Genomic DNA, 20,850 nt, shown 5'->3' on the forward strand with positions numbered 1-20,850 from the left:
CACCCTACCAAGGGGGGTGGCCCTGACCTGCCTCTTCCTATCACTGAGAGGCACAGGATGGGCCCACTCTTGGCCTTGGCTTCATCCAGGCACGGCCCATGCTGCAGGATACCAGATCGATAACCCCTTCTGTGCCCAGGACGTAATGGTTACGTCCTGAGGCACAGTGCTGCTGTGCCCAGGACGTAACCATTACGTCCTGGGCACACAGCCCAGAGGGAGCGCTAGCGCTAGCACTCCCCCTGTGGGGTTCCCCCCACCCCCCCAAGTCAGGGATGGAAGGGGAAGCCCTTCCCCTTCCACCCCCGACCCCCCCCCCCCCCACTGCCCCTGTGACGTCAGCGCGCGAGCCACAGAGCCTCCTCCCATCGAGAAATGCTTTGCATTTCTCTTCCGATCACGTGGGGGAGGCCGAGAGAGGCTTCAAAGGGAAGGAAAGTTATTTCAAAACGCCCACTAGACACCAGGGATGTTTTATCAAAAATGAAACTGGCATGAGGGAGCGACTCCTTGGGCAAGGGTCGCTCCCAGGGGGGGCTTTTTTTTTAAGGCCTTTTCTGCCCCCCCTGGGGGCAGATTGGCCTATTATTAGGCCGAAACCTCTAGGCACCAGGGATAAATTTTTTTTTTTTGTTTGTTTTTGTTTTCTTTTTTTGTTTTAGAGGTGGGGAGCGACCCCTTAGGCAAGGGCAGATTGGCCTATTTTTATGAGGCCAATCTGCCCGCAAGGGGGACAGAAACCACTAGATACCAGGGAGTTTTTTTTTTTGTTCGTGAATTTCATGCAAGGGGAGCGACCCCTTAGGAAAGGGTCGCTCCCTGGGGGGGCTGGGGGAGCACATTTATTTAAGGCCATTTCTGCCCCCCCGGAGGCAGATCGGCCTATTGTTATTAGGCCGATCTGCCCCCACGGGGGGGCAGAAACTTCTAGGCACCAGGGCTAATGTTTTTTTTTTGTTTGTTTGGTTTTTTAGAGAAGGGCCGCTCCCCTGGAGGGGCAAATTGTATTTAGGCCATTTCTGCCCACTTTGGCAAGGGTCGCTCCCCAGGGGGATAATTTATTTTAGGCCATTTCTGCTCCTCCTGCGGGCAGATCGGCCTATTATTATTAGGCCGATCTGCCCCCGGGGGGGCAGAAACCTCTAGGCGCCAGGGCTAATTTTTTTTTTTGTTTTTTTTGTTGTTTGTTTGCTTTTTTAGAGATGGGGAGAGACCCCTTAGGCATGGGTCGCTCCCCTGGAGGGGCAAATTGTATTTAGGTCATTTCTGCCCGCTTTGGGGGCAGATCGGCCGATTTTAGGTCAATCTGCCCCCAAGGGGCGCAGAAACCATTAGGCACCAGGGATCTTTTTTTTTGCGCCGTCACGCAAGGGGAGCGACCCCGTAGGCAAATTTATTTTAGGCCATTCCTGCCCCCCCTGGGGGCAGACCGGCCTACTGTTATTAGGCCGATCTGCCCCCGGGGGGCAGAAACCTCTAGGCACCAGGGCTAATTTTTTTTGTGTGTTTTTTTGTTTGTTTGTTTGTTTTTTTAGAGATGGGGAGCGACACCTTAGGCAAGGGTCGCTCCCCTGGAGGGTCAAATTGTAGTTAGGCCATTTCTGCCCGCTTTGGGGGCAGATCGGCCGATTTTAGGTCAATCTGCCCCCAAGGGGGGCAGACCACTAGGCACCAGGGATCTTTTTTTTTGCGCCGTCACACAAGGGGAGCGACCCCGTAGGCAAGGGTCGCTCCCCGGGGGGATGGGGGCCCAAATTTTTTTTAGGCCATTTCTGCTCCTCCTGGGGGCAGATCGGCCTATTATTATTAGGCCGATCTGCCCCCAGGGGGGGCAGAAACCTCTAGGCACCAGGTCTAATTTTTTTTTTGTGTTTTTTTTTTGTTTGTTTGCTTTTTTAGAGATGGGGAGAGACCCCTTAGGCAAGGGTCGCTCCCCTGGAGGGGCAAAATGTATTTAGGCCATTTCTGCCCGCTTTAGGGGCAGATCGGCCGATTTTAGGTCAATCTGCCCCCAAGGGGGGCAGAAACCACTAGGCACCAGGGATCTTTTTTTTGCGCCGTCACACAAGGGGAGCGACCCCGTAGGCAAGGGTCGCTCCCTGGGGGGATGGGGTGGGCAAATTTATATTAGGCCATTTCTGCTCCTCCTGGGGGCAGATCGGCCTATTGTTATTAGGCAGATCTGCCCCCGGGGGGGGAGAAACCTCTAGGCGCCAGGGCTAATTTTTTTTTTGTGTTTTTTTTTGTTGTTTGTTTGCTTTTTTAGAGATGGGGAGAGACCCCTAAGGCAAGGATCGCTCCCCTGGAGGGGCAAATTGTATTTAGGCCATTTCTGCCCGCTTTGGGGGCAGATCGGCCAATTTTAGGTCAATCTGCCCCCACGGGGGCAGAAACCACTAGGCACCAGGGATCTTTTTTTTTGCGCCGTCACGCAAGGGGAGCGACCCCATAGGCAAGGGTCGCTCCCTGGGGGGGTTCGGGGGGCAAATTTATTTTAGGCCATTTCTGCCCCCCGGGGGCAGATCGGCCTATTGTTATTAGGCCGATCTGCCCCCGGGGGGGCAGAAACCCCTAGAGATGGGGAGCGACCCCTTAGGCAAGGGTCGTTCCCCTGGAGGGGCAAATTGTATTTAGACCATTTCTGCCCCCCTTGGGGGCAAATCGGCCGATTTTAGGTCAATCTGCCCCCAAGGGGGGCAGAAACCACTAGGCACCGGGGATTTTCTTTTTGCCCTGTAGGCAAGGGTCGCTCCCCAGGGGGATTGGGGGGGCACAATTATTTTAGGCCACTTCTGCCCCACCTGGGGCCGGCTGAGCTAGAGTCCAAAATCCACAGGTAGGCACTTTGCAAAAAACACCTGTTTTCTGTGAAAAAATTTGATATGTCCACATTGTGTTTTGGGCCATTTCCTTTCGTGGGCGCTAGGCCCACCCACACAAGTGAGGTACCATTTTTATCGGGAGACTTTGGGGATCGCTGGGTGGAAGGACATAGTGGATCCTCTCAAATTCCAGAACTTTCTGTCACCGAAATGAGAGGAAAAAGTGTTTTTTTGGCCAAATTTTGAGGTTTGCAAAGGATTCTGGGTAACAGAACCTGGTCAGAGCCCCACAAGTCACCCCATCTTGGATTCCCCTAGGTGTCTAGTTTTCAAAAATGTGCTTGTTTGCTAGGTTTCCACAGGTGCCGGCTGAGCTAGAGGCCAAAATCCACAGGTAGGCACTGTTTTCTGTGAAAAAATGTGATGTGTCCACGTTGTGTTTTGGGCCATTTCCTTTCGTGGGCGCTAGGCCTACCCACACAAGTGAGGTACCATTGAGGGAACGCTGGGTGAAAGGAAATTTGTGGCTCCTCTCAGATTCCAGAACTTTCTGTCACCGAAATGTGAGGAAAATGTGTTTTTTTTGCCAAATTTTGAGGTTTGGAAAGGATTCTGGGTAACAGAACCTGGTCAGAGCCCCACAAGTCACCCCATCTTGGATTCCCCTAGGTCTCTAGTTTTAAAAAATGCACAGGTTTGGTAGGTTTCCCTAGGTGCCGGCTGAGCTAGAGGCCAAAGTCTACAGGTAGGCACTTTGCAAAAAACACCTCTGTTTTTTGTGAAAAAATGGGATGTGTCCACGTTGTGTTTTGGGGCATTTCCTGTCGCGGGGCTAGGCCTACCCACAGAAGTGAGGTACCATTTTTATCAGGAGACTTGGGAGAACATAGAATAGCAAAACAAGTGTTATTGCCCCTTGTCTTTCTCTACATTTTTTCCTTCCAAATAAAAGAGAGTGTGTAAAAAAGACGTCTATTTGCCCTGTAATTCACATGCTAGTATGGGCACCCCGGAATTCAGAGATGTGCAAATAACCACTGCTCCTCAACACCTTATCTTGTGCCCATTTTGGAAATACAAATGTTTTCTTGATAGCTATTTTTACTCTTTATATTTCAGCAAATGAATTGCTGTATACCCGGTATAGAATGAAAACCCACTGCAGGGTGCAGCTCATTTATTAGCTATGGGTACCTAGAGTTCTTGATGAACCTACAAGTCCTATATATCCCCGCAACCAAAAGAGTCCAGCAGACGTAACAGTATATTGCTTTAAAAAATCTGACATTGCAGTAAAACGTTACAGAGTAAAACGTAGAGAAAAATTGCAGTTCTTTTCTGTAGGAAACCCTTGTAGGATCTACACAAATTACCCCTTGCTGAATTCACAATTTTGTCTACTTTTCAGAAATGTTTCGGTTTCTGGGATCCAGCAATGGTTTCACGCCCATTTCTGTCACTGACTGGAAGGAGGCTGAAAGCACAAACAAATCGTAAAAATGGGATATGTCCCAGTAAAATGCCAAAATTGGGTTGAAAAATTGGGTTTTCTGATTCAAGTCTGCCTGTTCCTGAAAGCTGGGAAGCTGGTGATTTTAGCACCGCAAACCCTTTGTTGATGCCATTTTCAGGGGAAAAAACACAAGCCTTCTTCTGCAGCCCCTTTTTTCCATTTGTTTGAAAAAAAACGAAATTTTCAATGTATTTTGGCTAATTTATTGGCCTCCTTCTGGGGAACCCACAAAGTCTGGGTACCTCTAGAATCCCTAGGAAAAAAAGGACGCAAATGTGGCGTGGGTAGATTATGTGAACAAAAAGTTATGAGAGCCTAAGCACGAACTGCCCCAAATAGCCAAAAAAAGGCTCGGCACAGGAGGCGGAAAAGGCCTGGGGGTTAAACAATGCAGACCATTTATGTGATAAACATTTTTTCTTGATGATCCTCTTCTTTCACAGAGATTTTATGGTTTAGATGTTTTTCTACCAAAGTGTATAAGCCTTCCTTTTTAGGTCTTGTCTGCAACAGCACATGCATGCGCTAACAAATGCAAACTCTTGCAAGAGATAATGTATTCTACAAGGGCTTAGAGCATGCCCCTTGCTTACCATTCAAGGGCGTCATTGTCACTTCCATTTGTTGCCTATGTAATGGGCATCGCGAGCAGGCTTTACTTCTTCTCTCGTCTGGAACACAGACCAAGTGCAGATAGATTAATCTCGATTAGAGCCCTTACACTGCTAGCACTGTGATTCAGGTACTATTTTTCTTCTCACTGTTGTGGTAATTCTTTTTCATACTTTCTTCTTCCCATTGGGTTGGTCCTTGTTGCTTCTTTCCCTCCCTTCCCTTGTCCTTGTTGCCACTTTCCTCGACCTGTGTGTGTTGCCTCTTCCCTTTCCGGCCACCACCTCCTCATTGTCCGTGTGGCCTCTTCACTCCAACCCCCCACTCCCCTGTTGTTTTTGTTGCGCTCCACCTACCAGCTATAAAAAAGCAATGTGATGTGGCCTGCACTGGCTGTGTCACAGTGCCTTGTTTAACCTTCCAGCATTATAGGACTTTTTAAAGACGTTTAGCCATGCTACCTAGCAGCCATGCTGCTCCACAAAATGGTTAAGAGACATTGGCAACGCCAATAGCTCTCACATGGGTGAGACCTATTGGTTTTGCACACGCTGGATAATGTTGTTACAGATATAAGACGTTTGCACCCTTAAATATTCTTGGAGAGTAAAACCATTTTGTAAACAGAATCTATCACATCAGCTGTACATATTATTACATTAATAGTATGCATCTGTTATAAAGCCAAGTGCTTTATAAAGTCATAGACCTTTATTGTGACTTTAAATATCCTTTTAATTTACTTGTAGGGGTTACAATATTGGTTATAAAGCAAGAGATAAGAGAGGTGATTAAATAATGTAATATGCAACTTCAATGCCTGAAATTTATGTTAATTCCACTTAAGATCTTTACTATATCAGTCTAACTCCAAACACACAAAGATTATCAGTCCCCTTTCATAAATGCATATTTTAAATATGCCATGTAGCGCATACAAGCCCCTAGGGCATGTATGCACAATTAATTTTTGGTGTGCATCAAAGGGGGCCTTAGGCCCTCGGCACCCTTGGTTTTGCTTTTCCTAATTTGTGATTCCCTAATAAGGAATCGCAAATTAGGAAATGCAAAACCATTTGCACCTCTGGGCCCATAGCCTCATAGGAATGAATGGAGTCACAATTCTTAATAGCGATTCCCTATTAGGGATTGCGACTCTGTAGGAATCTTTATTAAGGAATCTGTATTTTTTGCATTCCATTTTTTATTTCCTAAATAGCGATTACCTAAAATTCGCAATTTAGGAAATGCAAAATTTTACTTTGATACATCTGGCCCTTATTTTCCTCCCAGGTTTACTGCAAACAGATGACATGGTATGACCTCACAAACTGCACCTAGTCATTGTCACAAAACTAAGCAGCAAGCCTGCATGTTCCAGGACAGCAACCTCAGCCAATCGTGATTACCAGATGGAACATCCAAAGGAAGGGTTATAAGCAAAATAGATAGAGGGGTTTTATCAGGGGCAACAAATCGGTCACAGGGCTCAGTAGTGCTCACTGACGCAAATCTGTTCCCTAGCAGAGGAGTCGTGGACACTGGCGGGGCCAATCAATGGTGACTACAATGTATTGGGATCCACTGGGGTTGGCACACAATTTCCAGTTTGTAGAAAAAAACCTAGCAGAAAAGACTGGACTTTGGTTGGTCTAGATGAGCTAAGAGGGCCTAGAGTGGTCAAACCACGGCCCACGGTAATTGGATTATTAAAGTTAACCACCACACAATCCCCTGGCCATCTCTTAACATCAGGGCCCACCCAACCATCTCTCCTGACCATGCTAATAGAGTCAAAAATCTCCACACCTAGGGTAGGGTGGAAGCTAAACCAGTGTACCACTTAAATATTTAGCTCCCCAAAAGATTCCGGAATGGGACTGTTAAGAGGAGGGACATTCCCTAGGATTACCACATACAGAGCTGCTTCAGGAGGCAAATGAATTTCCACCCCTAGCCTGTGAGATGGAAGATGGGTTACTGCAGGAGCACAGGGACAACCTCAAGGAATTTTGGTGGCTGGAATGGCAAAGCATGCAGTGGGATAAGTTCCAGTCAACTGAGAAGGAAGAGAAGCTAACTCACTCAACTGCATAGACTCACTATGTGGTTGAGCTGGGTCAGCACCAAAAGGCTCCTTCCCAGATAAAGAACCTCGGCCCTTATGTAACCTGACTGACATTTTCAGCTGATCTTTGATCTGTCAGACTCGAGCTTCAATAATAGCTAACCTTGAAATAATTGGATGTAGTGTAGTATTCATAGCGCCCTTGAGTTCCCAAAGATGAACAGTTAGAAGGTGTTAATTTTGGTCTGAAAACAGGGAGCAATGTGACAATGGCTCTGTCTGTACACCTACACTAACTGCAATAACTTGTTCAGAAGGCAACACACATCTCCCAAGTTTACACCTGGGGCTTGCAATGCGGCTTGACTATGTTCTTACCACTGAATATCTACAGCCAAAATATCAGCACTCAGTGGCCTAAAAACAAACCTCTTTAACAACCCCTGCGAACACATGACAGCTGAATAACATGGCTCCAAAGATGTAATGGAAGTGCCAGAACAGTCAGGAGCATGGGGGAGCAAAAACAGGAGCTTCCCTAGTTAGCCTTCTTTCAGTCAGCTCAATGTCTTTGGCCATGACCCCCACAGTCTGAGACAAAAAACCCTCAATGGTCATAATTTGGGGAGTGGCCTGGTGGGATTTTTAGTTAGTAGGAGTCACCTTTCTTTTCCCTATCCTTTAAGCCAACAGAGCTGAAATAGAGGGCTTACACAGCAAAACAACACACTGGTACCAAAGAGAAATGGCTCCTAATCTGTTGACAATTATAAAGAGTCTGATGAAAGTATTCAATAAATCAGGCTAGCTGCCCTCAGTCAATAGGTCAGAGTTCCTCCTGGCACCTGCTCCGCGAAGCCCTGCAATCCACACAGAAAATGGGCATAGGATAAATGCCGGTCAGGGACTAAACACGTACCTTAGATAGAGTAGGATCGCAATGACAGACATCTTTTGAAATGCACCCCGGCCACCCTACCAAGGGGGGTGGCCCTGACCTGCCTCTTCCTATCACTGAGAGGCACAGGATGGGCCCACTCTTGGCCTTGGCTTCATCCAGGCACGGCCCATGCTGCAGGATACCAGATCGATAACCCCTTCTGTGCCCAGGACGTAATGGTTACGTCCTGAGGCACAGTGCTGCTGTGCCCAGGACGTAACCATTACGTCCTGGGCACACAGCCCAGAGGGAGCGCTAGCGCTAGCACTCCCTCTGTGGGGTTCCCCCCACCCCCCCAAGTCAGGGATGGAAGGGGAAGCCCTTCCCCTTCCACCCCTGACCCCCCCCCCACTGCCCCTGTGACGTCAGCGCGCGAGCCACAGAGCCTCCTCCCATCGAGAAATGCTTTGCATTTCTCTTCCGATCACGTGGGGGAGGCCGAGAGAGGCTTCAAAGGGAAGGAAAGTTATTTCAAAACGCCCACTAGACACCAGGGATGTTTTATCAAAAATGAAACTGGCATGAGGGAGCGACCCCTTGGGCAAGGGTCGCTCCCAGGGGGGGGCTTTTTTTTTAAGGCCTTTTCTGCCCCCCCTGGGGGCAGATTGGCCTATTATTAGGCCGAAACCTCTAGGCACCAGGGATAATTTTTTTGTTTTGTTTTGTTTTTGTTTTGTTTTTTTGTTTTAGAGGTGGGGAGCGACCCCTTAGGCAAGGGCAGATTGGCCTATTTTTATGAGGCCAATCTGCCCGCAAGGGGGACAGAAACCACTAGATACCAGGGAGTTTTTTTTTTTGTTCGTGAATTTCATGCAAGGGGAGCGACCCCTTAGGAAAGGGTCGCTCCCTGGGGGGGCTGGGGGAGCAAATTTATTTAAGGCCATTTCTGCCCCCCCGGAGGCAGATCGGCCTATTGTTATTAGGCCGATCTGCCCCCAGGGGGGTCAGAAACTTCTAGGCACCAGGGCTAATGTTTTTTTTGTTTGTTTGGTTTTTTAGAGAAGGGCCGCTCCCCTGGAGGGGCAAATTGTATTTAGGCCATTTCTGCCCACTTTGGCAAGGGCGCTCCCCAGGGGGATAATTTATTTTAGGCCATTTCTGCTCCTCCTGGGGGCAGATCGGCCTATTATTATTAGGCCGATCTGCCCCCGGGGGGGCAGAAACCTCTAGGCGCCAGGGCTAATTATTTTTTTGTGTTTTTTTTTGTTTGTTTGCTTTTTTAGAGATGGGGAGAGACCCCTTAGGCAAGGGTCGCTCCCCTGGAGGGGCAAATAGTATTTAGGTCATTTCTGCCCGCTTTGGGGGCAGATCGGCCGATTTTAGGTCAATCTGCCCCCAAGGGGCGCAGAAACCATTAGGCACCAGGGATCTTTTTTTTTGCGCCGTCACGCAAGGGGAGCGACCCCGTAGGCAAATTTATTTTAGGCCATTCCTGCCCCCCCTGGGGGCAGACCGGCCTACTGTTATTAGGCCGATCTGCCCCCGGGGGGCAGAAACCTCTAGGCACCAGGGCTAATTTTTTTTGTGTGTTTTTTTTTTTTGTTTGTTTGTTTTTTTAGAGATGGGGAGCGACACCTTAGGCAAGGGTCGCTCCCCTGGAGGGTCAAATTGTAGTTAGGCCATTTCTGCCCGCTTTGGGGGCAGATCGGCCGATTTTAGGTCAATCTGCCCCCAAGGGGTGCAGACCACTAGGCACCAGGGATCTTTTTTTTTGCGCCGTCACACAAGGGGAGCGACCCCATAGGCAAGGGTCGCTCCCTGGGGGGATGGGGGGGGCAAATTTATTTTAGGCCATTTCTGCTCCTCCTGGGGGCAGATCGGCCTATTGTTATTAGGCAGATCTGCCCCCGGGGGGGCAGAAAGCTCTAGGCGCCAGGGCTAAAAAATTTTTTGTGTTTTTTTTTTTGTTTGTTTGCTTTTTTAGAGATGAGGAGAGACCCCTAAGGCAAGGGTCGCTCCCCTGGAGGGGCAAATTGTATTTAGGCCATTTCTGCCCGCTTTGGGGGCAGATCGGCCAATTTTAGGTCAATCTGCCCCCACGGGGGCAGAAACCACTAGGCACCAGGGATCTTTTTTTTTGCGCCGTCACGCAAGGAGAGCGACCCCATAGGCAAGGGTCGCTCCCAGGGGGGGTTCGGGGGGCAAATTTATTTTAGGCCATTTCTGCCCCCCCGGGGGCAGATCGGCCTATTGTTATTAGGCCGATCTGCCCCCGGGGGGGCAGAAACCCCTAGAGATGGGGAGCGACCCCTTAGGCAAGGGTCGTTCCCCTGGAGGGGCAAATTGTATTTAGACCATTTCTGCCCCCCTTGGGGGCAAATCGGCCGATTTTAGGTCAATCTGCCCCCAAGGGGGGCAGAAACCACTAGGCACCGGGGATTTTCTTTTTGCCCTGTAGGCAAGGGTCGCTCCCCAGGGGGATTGGGGGGGCACAATTATTTTAGGCCACTTCTGCCCCCCCTGGGGCCGGCTGAGCTAGAGTCCAAAATCCACAGGTAGGCACTTTGCAAAAAACACCTCTGTTTTCTGTGAAAAAATGTGATATGTCCACATTGTGTTTTGGGCCATTTCCTTTCGTGGGCGCTAGGCCCACCCACACAAGTGAGGTACCATTTTTATCGGGAGACTTTGGGGATCGCTGGGTGGAAGGACATCTGTGGATCCTCTCAAATTCCAGAACTTTCTGTCACCGAAATGAGAGGAAAAAGTGTTTTTTTGGCCAAATTTTGAGGTTCGCAAAGGATTCTGGGTAACAGAACCTGGTCAGAGCCCCACAAGTCACCCCATCTTGGATTCCCCTAGGTGTCTAGTTTTCAAAAATGTGCTTGTTTGCTAGGTTTCCACAGGTGCCGGCTGAGCTAGAGGCCAAAATCCACAGGTAAGCACTGTTTTCTGTGAAAAAATGTGATGTGTCCACGTTGTGTTTTGGGCCATTTCCTTTCGTGGGCGCTAGGCCTACCCACACAAGTGAGGTACCATTGAGGGAACGCTGGGTGAAAGGAAATTTGTGGCTCCTCTCAGATTCCAGAACTTTCTGTCACCGAAATGTGAGGAAAATGTGTTTTTTTTGCCAAATTTTGAGGTTTGGAAAGGATTCTGGGTAACAGAACCTGGTCAGAGCCCCACAAGTCACCCCATCTTGGATTCCCCTAGGTCTCTAGTTTAAAAAAATGCACAGGTTTGGTAGGTTTCCCTAGGTGCCGGCTGAGCTAGAGGCCAAAATCTACAGGTAGGCACTTTGCAAAAAACACCTCTGTTTTTTGTGAAAAAATGGGATGTGTCCACGTTGTGTTTTGGGGCATTTCCTGTCGCGGGGGCTAGGCCTACCCACAAAAGTGAGGTACCATTTTTATCAGGAGACTTGGGAGAACATAAAATAGCAAAACAAGTGTTATTGCCCCTTGTCTTTCTCTACATTTTTTCCTTCCAAATAAAAGAGAGTGTGTAAAAAATACGTCTATTTGCCCTGTAATTCACATGCTAGTATGGGCACCCCGGAATTCAGAGATGTGCAAATAACCACTGCTCCTCAACACCTTATCTTGTGCCCATTTTGGAAATACAAATGTTTTCTTGATAGCTATTTTTACTCTTTATATTTCAGCAAATGAATTGCTGTATACCCGGTATAGAATGAAAACCCACTGCAGGGTGCAGCTCATTTATTAGCTATGGGTACCTAGAGTTCTTGATGAACCTACAAGTCCTGTATATCCCCGCAACCAAAAGAGTCCAGCAGACGTAACAGTATATTGCTTTCAAAAATCTGACATTGCAGTAAAACGTTACAGAGTAAAACGTAGAGAAAAATTGCAGTTCTTTTCTGTAGGAAACCCTTGTAGGATCTACACAAATTACCCCTTGCTGAATTCACAATTTTGTCTACTTTTCAGAAATGTTTCGGTTTCTGGGATCCAGCAATGGTTTCACGCCCATTTCTGTCACTGACTGGAAGGAGGCTGAAAGCACAAACAAATCGTAAAAATGGGATATGTCCCAGTAAAATGCCAAAATTGGGTTGAAAAATTGGGTTTTCTGATTCAAGTCTGCCTGTTCCTGAAAGCTGGGAAGCTGGTGATTTTAGCACCGCAAACCCTTTGTTGATGCCATTTTCAGGGGAAAAAACACAAGCCTTCTTCTGCAGCCCCTTTTTTCCATTTGTTTGAAAAAAACGAAATTTTCTATGTATTTTGGCTAATTTATTGGCCTCCTTCTGGGGAACCCACAAAGTCTGGGTACCTCTAGCATCCCTAGGAAAAAAAGGACGCAAATGTGGCGTGGGTAGATTATGTGAACAAAAAGTTATGAGAGCCTAAGCACGAACTGCCCCAAATAGCCAAAAAAAGGCTCGGCACAGGAGGCGGAAAAGGCCTGGGGGTTAAACAATGCAGACCATTTATGTGATAAACATTTTTTCTTGATGATCCTCTTCTTTCACAGAGATTTTATGGTTTAGATGTTTTTCTACCAAAGTGTATAAGCCTTCCTTTTTAGGTCTTGTCTGCAACAGCACATGCATGCGCTAACAAATGCAAACTCTTGCAAGAGATAATGTATTCTACAAGGGCTTAGAGCATGCCCCTTGCTTACCATTCAAGGGCGTCATTGTCACTTCCATTTGTTGCCTATGTAATGGGCATCGCGAGCAGGCTTTACTTCTTCTCTCGTCTGGAACACAGACCAAGTGCAGATAGATTAATCTCGATTAGAGCCCTTACACTGCTAGCACTGTGATTCAGGTACTATTTTTCTTCTCACTGTTGTGGTAATTCTTTTTCATACTTTCTTCTTCCCATTGGGTTGGTCCTTGTTGCTTCTTCCCTCCCTTCCCTTGTCCTTGTTGCCACTTTCCTCGACCTGTGTGTGTTGCCTCTTCCCTTCCGGCCACCACCTCCTCATTGTCCGTGTGGCCTCTTCACTCCAACCCCCCACTCCCCTGTTGTTTTTGTTGCGCTCCACCTACCAGCTATAAAAAAGCAATGTGATGTGGCCTGCACTGGCTGTGTCACAGTGCCTTGTTTAACCTTCCAGCATTATAGGACTTTTTAAAGACGTTTAGCCATGCTACCTAGCAGCCATGCTGCTCCACAAAATGGTTAAGAGACATTGGCAACGCCAATAGCTCTCACATGGGTGAGACCTATTGGTTTTGCACACGCTGGATAATTTTGTTGCAGATATAAGACGTTTGCACCCTTAAATATTCTTGGAGAGTAAAACCATTACATTTTGTAAACAGAATCTATCACATCAGCTGTACATATTATTACATTAATAGTATGCATCTGTTATAAAGCCAAGTGCTTTATAAAGTCATAGACCTTTATTGTTACTTTAAATATCCTTTTAATTTACTTGTAGGTGTTACAATATTGGTTATAAAGCAAGAGATAAGAGAGGTGATTAAATAATGTAATATTCTTTAAGTTGAATTATACGTTTTTTCTGTTTGAAACCATATTAATTGGTATCTATTGGAATGAAAATGTTAGTTCTTTATTTCATTAGTGAAGTCGATGTTGTATATGTTGATAGCAATATTGTAAGGGCAGCATAGGGAAGTTAGGATGTATGCTATTTTGGGTGTTGCCATAGAAGGTTGGCTTGCAGTTGTTTGAGATGTTGGCACTGATTAGTTTGTGGTAGTGGTATGTAGTATTGTTTGTGATTGAGATGTAGTGAGAATCAAATTTTACTGGAAATCGATAAATATGTGTTTCTAGACAGTACATTTTTGTGACATGGTGGGAGAGTTTGAATCCAAGTGAATTTGGTTGGAAAGATATTGATGCTGTGCTAAAACCTACAGAATTTCTAACAGCTCTACCCACAGAACTTACACATACATGTACTTGCAAAACCTGTGCTACAAAACGATGTTCTTGTCGATATTCTCCTCTCAAACTCAAATGTTCATCATTCTGCAAATGTACCACAGGCGATTGCTGAAGCAGATAAATAAAGTGAACTATGAAAATGTGTCAAAAACAGGAGTGATACACATTATTTCTTTCATATTCATATCATAAACATTGGTGTATACATAAAATGATTAAAATACTTTATTATATGTTTCATTTCTATGTATGTATCTTCTTCCACTATTATAGCCGCCATTTAAAAAAAATATTGGAAGAGTTGCCCTGAGTAGTTATTTTCTGACTCTCTAAAACTACTTGACCCCCAAGACCTGTGTTTTGACACCAACATTAATTATATAGGTCTCATGGTTCCTGAAATATTACATCATCATTGCAACACATCTGCCATTTTAAAAATGTCACCCAATAAAAATCGCCCTGTTTTTGCTATGTCTACCCAAGCTAAATTACTTCTCTAATGATACAAAAACACAAATCAGAAATGACAATCTATGGGCAACATTTTTTTACGGAGGTATAGCAAGAGGCCAAGACTATTATTACTTGGCTGTTGATTGCGTTGTCTTTTGTGTTTATCTTCCTGAGACTAGGTCGTAATGTTCATAGATATGTCAATGCTTTTTTGGGGGAAAATACACTGTGTTGAACTGACTAATGGAGCTAGTAAGTTAAAGAGCTCTGTAGTGATGTGGTGTATAATTGTTCTATTCCTTCATTAAATACTGGCTGTGGATCATTGTAAAGCTTTTTCTTGTCCTTTGATATTGTTTTTGTTTAGTGCATGTAAATATGTATGGCCTTTTATGTATCTGTCAAAGCTTTCTGATATTCATTTTAGTTTTAGTAGTTATATACATTGTTGCCGTTTCTACGGAATTGGCATAATGTTTCTGCAATGTCAGTAGAAACGTTGTTCAGTAAGAAAAATGCTGTAGTTAGTATAATTTTGTTTGTTTTTTATTGTTTAGCTTTTTTAAATACTTCAGTATGCTTTTCTATGTAGCTTAGACCGCTGGTTGCCTATTTTTATGGGAATAGGTGTTACAGTGGTCAGTACTCTATTTTTATCAGCATGTCCATGCCCACTTGGCTTGCCTTTGATAAGGGTCCAATTGCTGATATCATGCTATTAGATGTCTTAATTTGTTTAGCACACCCACTGACGATATCCTGGCATTGCATGTGAAGGATCTAAAACACCACAATGCTCTCTTTTGACTGATATGGAGAACTCCTCACTAGTGTATGGCAATGTGCCCTAAGACTAATCAACTTAAGTCTCTCTTAAAAAAACAAAAACAAAAAAAGGATCCCTTGACCTGGACCTTCTCAGCAATCGGCATCCTATTTTGGGTCTTCCCTTCCTTGTTAAGATAACAAAGACCTGTTTGAGCACTCAATTTAAGTAGTTCAATACTTTCAATACTTATGACAACCCCCTTTGTGATTTCAAAGAAGGCGTTGGACCCATTTTGGGCATTCCAAATTCCTTACTCCGCATAGTGGACAGTGCGCTGTAAGTCCATGAGTCATCTGCCAAATCACCCTCCTCAACTGGTTTACTGTCTTTGAAAACATTAATCATAAGTACTGTATGAAGTTTGAAAGTAATTGTGGCGAACTAAGTTCAACAGGTAAAGACTGAAGACTGCCTTTGTTCCCAGTTCCCCTATCGCAAGATGTATCCCAAAGCTTTATCATTGCTCCATACTCTTCGACCTTCACCTCGAACTCCTTGAAGTTCCATTTCTTAAATTTGGCATTTCATATCCACAATATGCCAATGATAATTATTATTGGAAGAATCTTCATTAGCCGAGTTCTGACATCTCCCCCGACACCGCAAACCATTCACTGCTGGATGACGTAATAGCATCAAAAGAGACAACTGAACTTCTTATCCAGTCTTGACTAGACCTTACTACCACTCTGAAATCCTTAGACTTTAAGAAAGTGACACAGGAAGTTGTAGAGATTGCAGCCATTTACAACACAGCCTGCTTTTGATTTGTAGAGTCCTGCACACAGGCTCTCCCACATGTGCTATCTTGAACAAAACCTGAACTTCTGAGTCGGTAGTTCTGTGACATTTTTTCTGTTGTCGCCAATGTTTATGAATAGAGTCATTCTGAACACTTTCCCACGCTTACCAGCGAGATTTTTAAACTGCCTTCGCTGACCTCTGGGAATCGACTTCTGAAGCAGAATTTAGAAATGACCTAAAACGCCTCCTGTTTGAGAGAGATCTCTCATCACTGCCCCCTAATGCCAGGCTTGTAGTCAATGAGGGTTCTCTCTGGAGACTTGAATTCCACTGCTGCTAATCTCTCTGCCATTAAATTCGATCTATAAACATTTATAGTCTTAACATGTGCCATCTATTTGTTAACTTTAAATATGAGAAGTGATGTGTGGTCTCCTGTTTTCTACTGTGTTTAACTGCATTACAAAGTGACCTCTGCAAAGGACTCTAATACCCTAGCGGTGCTAAGATAACTGCAATTAAATAAGGAAATACAATATGCCACATTGTAGAATTAATGCTAGAACACTGTATCTATGTTATGTATTTCATAATGCATATTGTATTATTTTGTTATTAGGGACAAGAATGCCCTCCATTCATGCAATACAATCATCCTACGGGTCACTGCTGATTCTTGAAGCACACAGCTGGTTAACTGAAGTCAATGAAGTCAGTGATGTAAAAAGCTGTATTTTGTTTTTAAGGGTCACCTGTATGCACAAATATCTACCATTAAAAGTCTAATTTCATTATGTAGTTTAATTACAGATCTGTGGAATGAGCCAGAGTTTCCTTTGTAGATACAGATTCATTGATTTTCTTCTTATCTGTGTCTTTCATTTTAAAGGGCCTCTCACGTGTCTCGGTTCCATCCTACATTCAACCACAATAAGAATGGCATATTACATTCCATACGTCTGATTATTTACTTTATTTATATTATTTATTCGCATGCTTTTATTGGACAAAATGCGGTGTTATAAAAATCAATGTATCAGACGGCCTTGTGAAATATGAGAAATATTAAAATATTAAAAGCATCCCTTTAAAAGATATGCAATACTTTATGTCTCCCTATGAAGTGTGGGTTTTGTCATCTTAATGGCATTCCCAAAACACTCTGCACAGCTTTACCATTGGCCATTGTTTAATCACAATTCTACTCTTGAAGGTTAAACAAAACCTCAACAAGCTAATTCTGACCAGAAGTTGAGGAGATCAACTTCAACAATATCTCCCTTTTAAGGAAAGCTTGTGGTCATTGCTAAAATTCTACACTCTTAACTACATACTGGAGTATCAGTCTTTTTTTACTACAGACAATCAAACAGTATCGTTCAGACTGGCACTTAAAGTTTTCATTAAACATTTCCGTATGTGAAAAAATACTTTTTCTAAATAAAGTCCCCAAATAGGCAGACAAACTACCCTCCTTTGCTTCTTATATTACAGGATCCAAGCTTATTCACATGCAGCTTCACTGGCTCCATATCTTCAAGAGTGTCTGTTTCAAAAACCCAGGGGCGGTGCCTCCTTAAGGGCATTGGGGCATCGCCCCACTGCTTATTTTGGCACCCCTGCCCTACCAATAATATTTGCAATGAACAAGTTAAACTAAAAATTTTACTATTTTTAAAAGTGCAGCAGCATGATGCTGCTGTATGTGAGCACATGTCTTGCTTCTCGATTTCGAGCCAGGCAGCCAGGCGGGCCTGAAGGGGTGGGGTCCGGGGCTTAGTGAATAGCAACAATGTTGCAACTTGCCAGACAGAGTGAGGCACCTAATGCGCATGTCAGGTTGGACGGCAGCCATCCTCCGGCCAACCCGACGTGCAGTGGCTATCAGCCTCATAGGGCTGCATAGAGCACCTTAGTGAGCTGGAGGTCTCAGAAATGAGCATTGAGGTCCCCTGCTCCAACCAATCTGGATGCTGTTGCAACAGCAGGACCAGTGCCAGGATTGGTTGACCGAGACACAATGGTGTTGCCACAGGCAGGAAGAAATAAAACTACAACAAACAACATGCACGGTGTGCACGTGACAATAGTGGGAGAGAAGGCGATTGTCCCTCTCGGATTGGTGGTAGTCCTCATTTGGTGCAGCGCCAGCCCAGCATGTGACGAGTAGAGTGATGAGAGATAGAGTAGAAATGGACACACTGCACAGGTAAGTTAAGTTTACTTTTATTTTAAAAACAATCGTTGTTGTAGCAGTATTGTTGTAAAATGATGGTTTCGTGATGTTTAATAAACATCAACTCAGGCAAAATTACTTTGAAACTGTCATGCTGTATGGGTCAGACCCAGCAGGACAGTTTCAAAGTAGTCATCCATCGAGATAAAAAACATCACAAAATGATGTGTCTTTAGTTTTATGGCTATGGCACGGTACCAGTGCTTGAATTTGTAAATTGTAAATAAAAAGGTGCGGGTGCACAAAGCTCATTCTCCTCTTAAACATGCGGCCGGCCAGCTGCTGCAATTAAATGTGCGGGCACGGAATACTGAAGCAGCATAATCCTGAAGCCATCTCTCGGGCCTCATTAATCCATTTACAGCCACTCCCTGCCCCACTTTCAGCTCACTCTTGCAGCTTCCTGCTTTTCCCCTTTCTGACGCTTTTTAGTTTTTCTTTTTCTCAGTCTTTCCCATATGTGTCTTTTGCTCGCACTAAATACTTGAGGCTGAAAAATAAGTGCTGGCCTTCAGAAATAAGTGCTGTTGCTCCGCACTGGAAACAACAAACACAAATTATGCACTGCACCGCACACACTTATGTGAGCTATCATTAAAGCAAGTACAGTATCAAGACGCTGTGCTTTGCTTAGAAACTCACTGTGCTGCTCGGAGAAGTCCTAAATAACACATGTTCTCCATAAGGGTTTCACATTGCACAAAAGAGCTCCGTGACCCCCAAACATAGGCATTGCATACTGACACTTGGAAAAATAGTCTGTCATTTTCACGTTTGGTGCACGACTTGTGTGCAACAATTTTTAAGGCCCAGCTCATGTGTAGGCTTTTGAAGCTTTCCATGTTAATTTGTTGCTGTGCCCGCAGCCCACATCTACCTGTAAAATCTTCATCCAGCCTCCTTGTGAAGATAAGGGGGTTGGGTGTTTATAAAGACGCCAGCGCACTGCGCAGCTGCATTCTTTCTAGAAGCAAGGAATTAAAATTCATCGCATGTGACCCAGACGACGTGTTCACATGTCTTTAGTTTTATTGTCATGGCTAATGGCACTGCACCAGGGCTTGATTTGTAAATAAAAACGTGCCGGTGCCCAAAGCCGTCCTCTTAAACTTGCAGCTGCTGCAATTAAATGTGCAAACATGTAATCCTGAAGCCATCTCTCAGGCCTCTTTAATTCGTTTACAGACACTCCCTGTCCCGCCTTCAGCTCACTCTTGCAGCTTCCTGCTTTTCCCCTTTCTGACGCTTTTTCGTTTTTCTCTTCCTCCGCCCATATGTGTCTCTTGCTCACACTAAATGCTTGAGGCAGGAAAATAGGTGCTGGCCATCAGAAATAAGTGCTGGTGGTCTGCACCAGAAGCAATAGCACAAATGTGAGCTAACATTCAAGCAAACGCAGTATCAAGACGCTGTGCTTTGCTTTGAAACTCACTGTACTCCCCGGAGAAGGCCTAAATAACACATGTTCTCCACCCAAGGGTTTCACACTGTACTAAAGAGCTCTGTGACCCCCGAACACAGGGACTGCGCGCTGACGCTTGCAAAAATACCATGACATACTGACTGAGGCAGCAGTTGTGTGGTTGGTCTCTCTTTTTTGAAAGCTACAGTAACAGTATACAGGCAAAGGACATTGAGACAAGAGTCAATGCAGCTCAGTGAGTCAGTGAGTGGCGTTTTACCTTGTGTACGTCTCCCCTGCCTGGCACTTATCAAATAATTAACACCAATTTGCAAAGCGGATATGGCATTCTTTCAATTTTTCACTTTTTTTAAATGCGAAAAGTCTGTCAATTTCACGTTTGTTGCACAACTTGTGTGCAACAATTTTTAAGGCTCTTAGAGCCATGCCCGACCTTCGGCTTGGCTGTCTTTGTGCAAAGAGCTACTAGTCAGTTTGTCACCAGCATGCACAAAGTCAGAGATGGAATTGACAGTTTAGACAGCAGTCTGCCAGACGATTCTACTTTCTCAAACCGCAGGAAAAACATCAGCAGTCTAATCCAAATTGCAAAGGAAATATGTGACACTATAGTTGTGCATGCAAAGGAAGACTTTTCTTTTACAAAGCATTTGGTGAGTGCCACATTACTGCAAAGGGAGCAGTTCGCAAACTATGATAGTTCCTTCCCTGAGCTAGCACTGAAAGAGGCTGTGGAAGCTTATCCTATGCTCAACAAAGAGAATCTAAGAAATGAATTAACTGTACTGTACTCCATGCATGTGTATCGGGAGGCTACTGGTGCCATTTCTTTGCTGCCTTAATTCAGAAACTTAATATGGAAAAATAATTTGCAAAGATTGTAGCTTTACTAAAAATAGTTAGTAGCACTCCTATAACAGCAGCAGAGTCATAACAATGTTTTTCAACTTTAAACAGAATCAAGACATTCCTGAGGAACACCATGATTGAGGAAAGACTGAATGCTTTAGCAATGCTCTCTATATAGAGAGACCTTTTAAAGAGAATCCCAGCCTTTAATTCATGTAATTGAGAAGTTTTCAGCTATTAAAGACAGACGTGCTGAGTTTGTCTACAAAAAGTAAACAATATGTGTTGTTGTTAATCCTGACATTTCTTGAATGCTGGTGATTTGTGACCTGCTCAGTTGTTCCTCATCTACTGTATTCATATCTAAGTCACTGAAATTGCTTGTATATGCCTGACTTCAATCTGTCTAATGTTTACCATATAGTTGCTTCGAAACTCAAGAATGAGCATTTGAGATATTGCTGAGTCCTCTTTTTATGTTGTGGCAGCACCGCGCACATTACGTTGTATGAGTCCATACA

At 44.8% G+C, this 20,850-nt stretch overlaps 1 protein-coding gene across 2 annotated transcripts in view; it reads left to right on the forward strand.

Moving 5' to 3' along the window:
• The window catches only part of CPPED1 (calcineurin like phosphoesterase domain containing 1), an 887,250-nt gene that overhangs the window by 811,436 nt on the left and 54,964 nt on the right, over positions 1 to 20,850 (forward strand). Inside the window, exon 4 of one of the 2 annotated variants that reach the window (XM_069210177.1) lies at positions 16,441 to 16,532. The exons of the other annotated variant lie outside the window; for it this stretch is intronic. Coding sequence (XP_069066278.1) covers positions 16,441 to 16,532 — 92 coding nt within the window. The remainder of the gene's footprint in view (positions 1 to 16,440; positions 16,533 to 20,850) is intronic. 2 annotated transcript variants of the gene reach the window in all.

Source organism: Pleurodeles waltl, chromosome 10, assembly GCF_031143425.1.
Source record: "Pleurodeles waltl isolate 20211129_DDA chromosome 10, aPleWal1.hap1.20221129, whole genome shotgun sequence".
NCBI classification, from domain to species: domain Eukaryota; kingdom Metazoa; phylum Chordata; class Amphibia; order Caudata; family Salamandridae; genus Pleurodeles; species Pleurodeles waltl.